Below are 10,487 nucleotides of genomic sequence, written 5' to 3' on the forward strand. Positions count from 1 at the left end.
TCTTCAGGTTGCTTAACCGGTGATGAATCTGCTTTTCACTGTACTCAAACTGGATGATATTTAGGCCTGGCGATCGTGCTGGCCAGGGAAGATGCTGAAGTTGTTCCTGATACCAAGTCTGAACACTTCTGGCGGCGTGACTAGGGGTCATTGTCATCTTGCAAAATTGCATCCCTGCTGGGAAACAATTTCCGGACCATGGGATGCACCTGGTTGCCTATATAAATGTCTACTTTGCCACTGGAAGTCATTTGGCGTTTGAGAGTATTTATAGGACCAGCAGAATACGAAGATATTGCTGCCCAAATCATCACAGACCCAACTCCAAGTCTCACAGTTGGAACCAGCAGCTGGTGATTTTCTAGGCTTTCTTGGGTGTTCTCCATACGTAAATCCAGCCTGATGTAGGATCCAGCATGAAGCATGACTCATTGGACCATATTGCATGTTTCAAAGCATTAGACATTCACATTTTATAATCCTGACGCCAATTTTTATTTCCTGCCAGGGATCAGAGGTTTGGCAATTGCAGCTATTATCACGAACAATGGATGTTTGAAGCTCTTGCGGGACTGATTTTGTGGAAACCGGGTCTTCACAAGCAATATTGAGTTCTACTGCAACAATTGCTGCAATAGTTCTGATTTTTTAGACTCAATCCTCTTTGATTATCACTCTTGTTCACTTAAGGGTATATTTACTAAAGTGAGAGTTTTTAGAAGTGGAGACTTTGCCTGTAGCAACCTAACATTTATCTAGCACCTTCTAGAAGATAATTGAATCTGATTGGTTGCTATGGGCAACATCTCATCTTCTAAAACCTCTCACTTTAGTAAGTATACACCTTACAGGGGTATTCAATATGGAGCGAAAACTCAGTTTTTGCGATGTTTTCGCACCGATGACATCATTTTCGCAGGTTTTGATTTTACACCGTATTCAATTTCAAAGACTTTCCGCAGGTTCGAAAGTCTTTGAAAAAAAACGGGGATAACTTTTCACCACTGAATCGGTGGCGAAATAAAGTGCAGAATTGGGGTTTAGGGGTGCAGGCTTAAAAAAAAATAGCCTGCACCCCTGGGAATGACATTTTAAAAATAACTGTCAAAAAAAGTAAAAAAAAAAAAAAAAAATAGGGACACCCCAAAAAATAATAAAAAAATTGGGGTGAAAATAAGTGTTTCAAAATAGGGAAATAGATTCAGGGCTATTCTGCAAGTATGCGGCAGGTGTATTCTAGAATAGATTATTAGCGGCAGGTGCATAGTTGCAGAATTTTTTAAAAATTACTTTAGGGACATAGAAATATGCTAGTACCCATTTTCATGTACCCCAAATTTGATGGGACCACTTAAAAAAACTAACAAGTGCTCTTCTGCAACACTTCTTCAATGTCGGGAAAAAAACACCTGCTACGGCTATTTAAATCGCCGACTTTCATTTGGCTAAAACGGGGGTACCCATGGTGATCCCCCATGTGTTCACAGTTTTAGGGGAGTCCTACAATTCCAGGTAAATTTTTTTTTTTTTTTTTTCGCAGGTTCCCGTTTTCGTAGCTTTTATATTGAATACGGGGATAAAGCGGGCGCACGCCCGATACTTTATCCCTGGAAAATCTCCGATGTGGAGCGAAAAGTCCAGCACGGACTTTTCGTTGCCATATTGAATACCCCTGTTAGTGTCAGTTTGCGGACGCTATTCCTCTTGGCTGATGATGGCTTCCCATGCTCTGTGTAAGCTGGAAACTGTTGCTGTGGATACACCGACTAAAGTGGCTGTTTTTGTCTCCGATGCTCCAGATTAATGAACACCAACAATCTGCCCTCATTGAAAACCTGCCAGGCCATAGGGCTGTAAACCCAAAATACAATTCCACCCTTATTCTAGGGTTCACAGTTTGATTGTGTATCCTTATAGTGGATCTCAAAGCCTTTTTACCCTATGCATTTTGTCTTCGTCAGCGGTTGTCTCAATCTCAGTACATTATTGAAATAGGATGATATAACCACCAAAGATTGTCCACAGATTGGAGTGTTTTTTTGTTTTTTTTCAATACAAGAATAGCAGAAAAATGCTCACCTCCTATATAGGTGTTTTTGAAACTTGAGCCCGTCCAATGTAATGACTGAGAGAAAAGGATCTTACAGAACTGGTAACTTTACCACTTGCCACTGTGATCAAAATTGTGACTCTGAAAGCTCTAGGAAAAGCTGTGCGTTTATAGTAATAACACTGGCACCTTACACAAAGTACTGATGTGGTTGACAGAAGATCAGATTATTTACGAACACTTCGTGTTCATGCCCCATATTTTAAAGGTCAGTGCTTTTACTAGCAAGACACAGCTAGTGAAAGCACTGACCTTTTAAATATTGGGCATGAACACGGAAAAAAAAGTGTCGGGTAAATAAAGCCCCTTGGCTTGATTATTGCTAAACTGTTCGCATTGTGATGGGATTGTTGAAAAGCAAGTGTGGGACCAATACTCAATAAGGAATAGAGTTCTCTCTAAGAGCTATATATACATGTTTAATATATAGAGAAGTAATAATGTTTCAGGGGTTGTAAAGAGACCCATTTCAAGAATATGTAAGATAAGAGCAATGCTGTCAGATTTGTCACACAGAATGGTGAGTCAGTGGAAGTGAATTATACTTGGAGAATTGAGCAACTGAGCATCAAATCTGAAACAAGCAGAGTTGGAATGCAGACTTTTTTTTTTTTTCCTCTGGCCTTCTTTAAGAGGGGTGTTTTTTTTTTTGTTTTTTTTTGTGAGTCCAGCATTCTGTACCCTTTCATTTCCTGTAACATAAAAAGGAATTTGTAGTTACAGATGATGCTCCTTCTGTCTCTACAGGATACAAGATTTAGGGGTGATGGCAGATTGTCTTCCAGTTCTAACAAACAGGTAATTCCCACTTTTTTTAATTATGTTTTTACATAGCACAACAATGTGCAGAGAATATTTTTAATTCACATTAGTCCCTGCTTTATTGACTCGAACAGTCTAAATCCCCTAACTCAGAGGTTCCCAAAGTTTGCCATTACAGTCCAGGTTTTAAGGATATCCATGCTTGAGTCCAGATGGTTAAATCAAATTGACTGAGGTACTAAATAAGCCACCTGTGCTCAACATTGGATATCCTTAAAATGTGGACTGTAATTGCGGACTTTGGGAACCTCTGCCCTAACTCAGGCTGATTTTCCCCATTTCTGACAGCACTTTCCGCCTGTTCCAACATCGCGGCTTGCCGTTTTCACATGGTTTGGAATTGAATAGGGCGAATAGCGGGGGGCGCGCAAGATAAGTTTGCGCGGAAAGTCGGGCAGGCAAATCTTTATCGCGGCCGCAAATTTTATTGAATATGGGCCTAAGTCTAGTTTAACGCCTGATTTCCCTCAAGCACTGTAAATCTACTGTCTGTGTTTTTATTTCCTAATTATAATATCTACTGTATGTTTGCGCCTAAAGTTTTTCTCTTTAACGCCATTTTTCTTGCAGCTTACAAGAAGACAATACCTCACTTTCAGTAGGCTGCTGTGTTGATATCTTACCGCTGGTTCAGTCTCTGCTTAAAAGTAAATTTGAAGAGTAAGTTGCAAATGTTGTTGTTGCAGTTTTTACGTGGCATAAAGATTCATTGTTGGGCGTGCCTGATTTGCAAGGGTACTGGGAGTATTCAAAAATAAAAGGTGTAGTGACACTAGCCCTGAGTGGTGAAATAAATTCCAGTAGAATTTATTCTAAGCCAAATGGCAGACTAAATGTATTAATAACACAATAACCGTAAAAGATAATTAATGTAACGAAGCAATAGAAAGTCAGGGTAATGGTGCATACACACGGTCCAACTTAAAAGAACGATATAAAGGATAGATCTAGTTTGATTGTTTTATATCGTTCTCTTTTTTTTTTTTTCCAACCCCTCTCACGACCAAACGATGGTCAATGCGCGGGCACGGATGGTCGATATCAACCAGGTTAGTCTGTTTGTTCTAGGGACGCGCTCTCATTAAGTCATTTGGGGGTTGGTGCATGTTGCTGGATGTTCGACACCAAATATCCAGCACATGCAGGACATTCAGACAGGGATATCTGATCGTTGTCTGATCAACCCGTGTGTACGGGCACTAAGAGTAAACGCACAATTTCCTCTATTCAGCATGCGTAGAAAATGCATTTTTTTAGATTTTGGTATCTGCTAAAGAATACAACCTGGTGACTGTACTAAGGATGCGACTGTTGATACTCTCTGCTGACACTAGTAAGAGCCGGAGACACTTGACTCTGACATCACCTGGAGATGCACTAATGCAGACTGTTATCTCTTAATCTATGAGCAGCTGCTGGTTACTGAAGGTGCGAGTCACATGATCAGCTTACAGGGGTCAGAGTGCGGCCTGCGCAGAATGCACTGGTACAGAGGGCACTGCCGGTTCTATGTTGGGAAGCACAAGCTTGTATGTGGACTCATTCGTGCTGCTGGGTTTCTTGGGTATGTGAGGGAGTAGGGATCACTATTTACCATTATTATAGTAATAGTTTAAATAAAATTGGAAAAGTAATTGTTTTGATTTATTAAAATTTTTTTTTTACTGTGGCATTACTGGACCATGCAGAGCCGTATGGTGAAGGCATATACTAGACAGGCAGATAATCGTTATGCTAAATTGAAATATATATATACTGTATAGATAGATCTTGTGCATACAAGTCCATATTGTGGGTGCTGTTATACTGGGAGGTAGTCTGTAATGTGGAGTTGCTAATAGTTATTGATGTATTATGGGAGCACTGATATAACCAAGCTTGTATATTGTGGTAGCGCTGTTAATGGTCTAATGTTAGACAATAGATGACAAATTATTGGTGTAATATGTTTTGCATAATGCACGTGTGTGTGTATATCTATGTATGTGTGTGTATATATCTAATTTTTATTTTTTTAATCAACATATTCTGCAAATTTCTATTTTTTCCTTTATACAATTACTGGGTTTTGGAGTTGGCACCTACAGTGTAAATTAATTTATCCAGGCCTATGTGTCCTCTGTTTTCATAGTAGACCTCCATGCGATTAATCTTCAGCCATAACTGCTTAAGTAACAGTTACGGGTGTGGTATTAAAGATCAACAGTCAGTATGTCGACATCAGATGGTCGACATGTGCAAAAGATTGACAGGGTTAAAAGATCGACAGGTTCAAATGATCAGCACAAAAGTGGGCAACCCATTATTTATTTATTTTAATGTATTTTAAAAAATCCTAACTCTCTCCCTAGTGCCGTGACCTAACCCTCCCTATAGTGGCTAACCCTATCCGTCTCACCCGGCAGCCTAACCCTAACCTACCCCCAAATGCCTAACCCTAACCTTAAAAATGTTGAAAAAGAATATAAAAAAAAATTTCGACCATTTTTAGGTCGACCATTTAACACTGTCAACTTATTGACTGTCGACCTATTCATCCGGATCCCACTGTTTTGTTTTTTTTTCTGTTGATTTCCGACCACTTAAATATTTCCATTTACAGATATGTTATAGTTGGTCTTAACTGGCTTCAGGCGGTAGTGAAGAGATGGTGGACGTCGTTATCTACACCAGAAAAGCCATCAGATGAGTAAGTGTTCCGCTTCCCTTGTGCTGAGGTCACCTCTCACGTCTGTGCTGCCCCTGTGGGGTGAATGCCATTATAAAGTTATGCAGAATTTTGTGGGTTTTGCAGTGAATCCTTTATAAGAGCAGTAATGGGTGCTTTTCTATTACAAGTGATTCTTAATATAGATGTGTCTACATACATCTAGCCTCCTGGCGCATTAAACAGCAAATCTCATTGCGCCATGACTCTGTAGCGGCGAGCGCCTTTTTCGTGCCACTTTTTACCTTCAATGCGTCTTATTCACACAGTGATACGAGTTGAACACACAAGCAGCTTCTGCTGATTACAATGATATGCAGCGTGCCTGTATTCTGTGTGTGACTGCGGCTGTATCTGCATGCGGAATGCTACGTTCCTGTCACAGCCGCATGTGTATTAAATAGAGGATATCTTATAAGTGAATCCTAAGCCTTGGGCACTATGCATGACACCCAGCATGCACAACTGATTGTACTGTATTGTTCATGTGATATTTGCTGTAGTAACCAATCATGTTTCTTGTTTCCAGAAATGTCCTGCTATTAAAACATCATCTATGTGGAATGTGGCAGGAAGAAAGTTACCTTGCATCAGTACCAGGTTATACTGGCAACATAGCCAAGGTGAATCGTGTGACACACACTAGTGACTAATGCAGCTGTTAGGCTAGCTTCTGTAGTATTTATAATACACAGACTTTAAAGGGAAAAAAATGATTATGACCACAGGTATAGATTTAAAGACTTGTCACTTTGTGATCTCTCCTGTTCTGTGTCTGAGAAGTTTCTGTGTGATCACTGTTAACATTTGTACATGTGGGGCCTATTGCTTACTAAAAGGGAGATGAGGAGTAGCAGAAAGACTTAAGGATAGCGATACATACTGTTCACTCTAGGTCCGGCGCCTAAAGAAAAGGGGCCTGGCCATGAGAAGAGGGGTGTGTCTTTAAGACACGCCCCCTTTTCAGCACTCTTGGGGGCGTGCCCGGCACTTACGGACTTGCCGGGCTGCCCCCAAGTTCTCCGGTATCATGCGTCTAGCATCATATCACCAGCGGTGGTCACTACACCGCAGTTTTCCCTTACCGCGCACCCGCAGGCTGTTTTAGTGGGGCGCATGCCGGAAGCGGCAGGGCACATCCTGCCCTTTTGAAATCGGGCAGAGTGTGGCGCCCCACTAAACTGCCTAGCGGGAACGCTAATATAATGTAGTCTAGGAATACGGGCAAGGTCTAAGTTTTGCTTTTATTTTAACCTGATGAGCGTGCAGAATCTCTGCAGACAACTTGCATGCCTCTCAGCATCTGCTCCTTCTGCTTTAAATACATAAATAGATTTAAATTGAGTTAATAAAGTGTGACCTCCCTACCTTTTCCTCGCCATCTGTGCGTGATTGTGTATGTTAGTCTACTTTCACTTAGGCTGACAAATGGACCTGAAATGAATATGTTCGGCTACATGTTGATGTACTTCGGCCTGTTATGTGTGCTGTATGAAGTCCTTTTAGCTGAGCATCTGTAGTGTTTGAGATGGTCCACAGTGATGCTGCGTTGGGAGAGCCATGAAAGGCCCAGCAAATGCAACACCTTTTATTCTTTTGCCCTACTTTCCTAACCTCGGGGCTGAACCAGAACAGAAAACCCCTCGATCTTTGGGAATGATGTGAAGTCCCTGTACCCTAGGTGTAGTTTTGCAGTTGAGAACTTTGTGAACAGAGGGGTCTATTCATGTATACAGTAAAACTCTTTATCAGTGATACCAGGGTTTTTCACTGCTTCACCCCATTCACGGAAGGGGTTACCGTGGATAAATTCTCAGATCTCCTGCAGTGCCCCTGATTAGTGTACTAATCGCCTCCCCATACAGTAGTATGGGGATAGTGATTCATAGAAGCACGTATACCTTTTCCTGAGGGGAGAAGAGCAGCGAAGACTCCTGCCCTCTCCCTGTTCTCCACGCCCCCTTCTCTAACACCGGCCAATCAGCAGTGCCCAGGGAGAAAGTGGGAGAGAAGAACTTTTTTCCTGCTCGATGTGTAATACTCTGAGAGGTTCACCCCAGGCTATTTTAGCGGGGAGCTGTGCCCTGCCCAATTTTAAAGTGGCATAATGCGCCCTGCCCTTATTTTTCGGTCCTGACAATACCGCTGTGTGTGAAACTGTAGCCTAAAGGTAATGAGTTGTTTTTAGCTTATTTTATTCATTTTTTTTTTTTTTTTTTTTGCAGGATTTGGATGGCTACTTATCACAACTGCATTGATCTGAGGCTTCACCAAATATCCTGCACTTGTTTGTGGAATTCACCAGACAGCAGACTGACTTTTGATGGATTCTCCCAAACCCTGGAGCCGATCGCTCCGATCGCTGCCACAGGAAACAAGTAGTAAAACCACTAAAAATGTGCATTACTTATGCAGCCACAAAAGCCAAGTGGTGACTGCCTGCTTCATATTGAAGTAGCGTTATTTCCAGGTAGTGGTTTCTAACTGATTGAGGTAACGTTTACCGAGTACTCCTGCACTTTGGACTTTGAAAGAGTGCCCCCCCCCTCCTCCTCCTCCTCCTCCTCCTTCTAAGAAACCTGGACTACTGATTTGTTGCATTATCACTGGTATCAAGTTCTATGAGATACTGACATCTGGGCAAAGAAATGTTCTGTGACGAAGTCCCTGCAAGATGTGGTTCCTAAAACGTCTTACCACAGGACACTGGATGTTGCAGCTGTTTTCTAATTATGTATTTGAAGTATATTAAAGACATTTTTGGCATAGAATAAAGTGTGTTTTCTGTTTTGTCACCTTTTTATGCCACATTCCTCAATAAGGTCACCGTTATTACTGCAATGTGCAGTTTTTATTTTGTTAATTGTGTGGATTGGTGTTAAATGGTCAAAAGGAAGAAAGCAATAAAACCTAGAGTACTAGAAGTGTACATGCAAGTTACATTAATTTCAATTTACAGCAATTGGCAAACCCTTTTATCAAGGTTCACTTTGACGTCTATCTGCATTTATACTGTACAGGAACAAAGCTTCAAGTTTAGACCTTAGAAAATATTACATTATGGACATCAGAAGATTAAATGATTTTGCTTTCTTGGTACATAAATAAGCCTATGTTAAAAGGGACTCAGATTCTCTTTGTTTTTTCTATATTTTCATCCCCCTAACCCAAACTCTGAAATTATCTTAGCGTATATAGGGCCATATTCAATATTGGAGCGAAAAGTCAGTGCTGGACTTGTCACTCCACATCGTAGTTTGCAGGGATAAAGTATAGGGTGTGCGCCCGCTTTATCCCGGCATTGAATTAGGGGCGAAAATGGGACCTGGCGGAAAGGTAAGTATTTGAAAAAAGAGGGAATTTTCGGGAATTCATCCAGGAACCCCCCTAATGATGTCCTGACATGGGGGATCACTATGGGGGTACCCCTGTTTTGGCCTGCGAACGGTGAGTATGGTTTTTAAATAGCCGCGGCAGGTGTTTTTTTCCGCCAGGGAAGAAGGGGTGAAGAAGAGCACTTAGGTTTTTTGTTTTTTTTACAAAAACTAGGTGCATTAAATTTGGGGTACATGAAAATGGGTGCAAGCCTATTAAGTCCCTAAAGTGTATTTTTTAAATTCTTAAAAAATGCACCTGCCACTACTACCGGCACTCTTTAAAACACCTGCCGCATACTTGGGAACACCCCTGAATTAATTCTGTTGGGCTAAAACTGTATTCCCAATTAATTTATTTTACCCCAAAATTTTACATTTTGGGGGGGGGGGGGGGGGGTTTGACACAGATAATTTTTAGGGGCCATTCCCAGGGGTGCAGGCTATTTTTTTTTTTTTAAGCCTGCACCCCTAAACCCCAATTCTGCACCCCATAACCCCAATTCCAGTTAAAGGCTGTCGAAAAATTATCCCCTTTTTTTTCATTGACTTTTCGCACCGGCGAAAAGTCAATGTAATTGAATACAGTGGTTATTTAAAATCGGCAAAAATGACGTCATTGGCAATAAATTATCGCCAATAACTACTTTTCTCCTCAAATTGAATACTGCCCATAGTACGAAATCTTATATATTCATTGGACTGTTTGTCCGGTTATGCATTTGGACACCCCTGCACTGTTTTGGATGAAACCAAACGTGAGGTGGTCCAGTTGGATCCTGGCCAGGGTCTAAGGGGGTTAGGGTCCCGGTCGGACCTCCCGTTGGTGTATGCTGGGCAGAACTTTGACCCGGGGATCCTGTTGTGGGCCTTTCCCTGGATGGATTTGAATGACATCACATAATAAAACTTAACTTGAAGATTTACTGTAAACCCGGGCAATGCCGGGTACATCAGATAGTTAATAAAAATGTTCTTGTTGTAGGACCTTCACTGGATTTTAAAGATGGTACTAAGTCTGCTTGCAGAGCTCGCCTTTTTACTAGTGTCCTATATTTTATGTTCCCCATAATTTTGGCACCTCCTCTGAGTTCCTATGTCTGTGAAGTGTGCTGACTTTTTTTCACACTATAGCTTGAAGCCTAGTCTACTGGCAATAGATATATGACCACTTTGGTAGTAGGTTTTGTTCCTTCTGGGGAGCCTGGGACTAGGACTGGAAGGGGAGAGATGTAATTGTGGTAATTTCCAAAGTAACTGAAAATCACAGTTAAATACCATGTTGAACAAAAAGTGAGAAACCTCCTGAGGACTACCATCTTCTAGATCCAGTATCTACACTTCTAATCTGAATACCCTGTATGATGTAAATTGCTGGAATCTATTTCTTTTGTTTATTACACAGTTTCGATGTAATTGAATGTGACAAACTTTATTAAATTTAACATTTGTCACTTTGTTTGTGTTATGGAAC

General features: G+C 41.1%; 1 protein-coding gene across 1 annotated transcript in view; it reads left to right on the forward strand.

Moving 5' to 3' along the window:
- The window catches only part of KATNBL1 (katanin regulatory subunit B1 like 1), a 29,504-nt gene extending 20,870 nt beyond the window's left edge, over positions 1-8,634 (forward strand). The window contains exons 6-10 of the mRNA XM_088465300.1: positions 2,858-2,908; positions 3,503-3,592; positions 5,535-5,621; positions 6,169-6,262; positions 7,865-8,634. Coding sequence (XP_088321426.1) covers positions 2,858-2,908; positions 3,503-3,592; positions 5,535-5,621; positions 6,169-6,262; positions 7,865-7,897 — 355 coding nt within the window. The 3' untranslated portion in view covers positions 7,898-8,634. The remainder of the gene's footprint in view (positions 1-2,857; positions 2,909-3,502; positions 3,593-5,534; positions 5,622-6,168; positions 6,263-7,864) is intronic.
- The last annotated feature ends 1,853 nt before the right edge of the window (positions 8,635-10,487 follow it).

The sequence above is a fragment of the Taudactylus pleione genome, unplaced genomic scaffold (genome assembly GCF_031769625.1).
Source record: "Taudactylus pleione unplaced genomic scaffold, aTauple2 ptg001956l, whole genome shotgun sequence".
Classification (NCBI taxonomy): domain Eukaryota; kingdom Metazoa; phylum Chordata; class Amphibia; order Anura; family Myobatrachidae; genus Taudactylus; species Taudactylus pleione.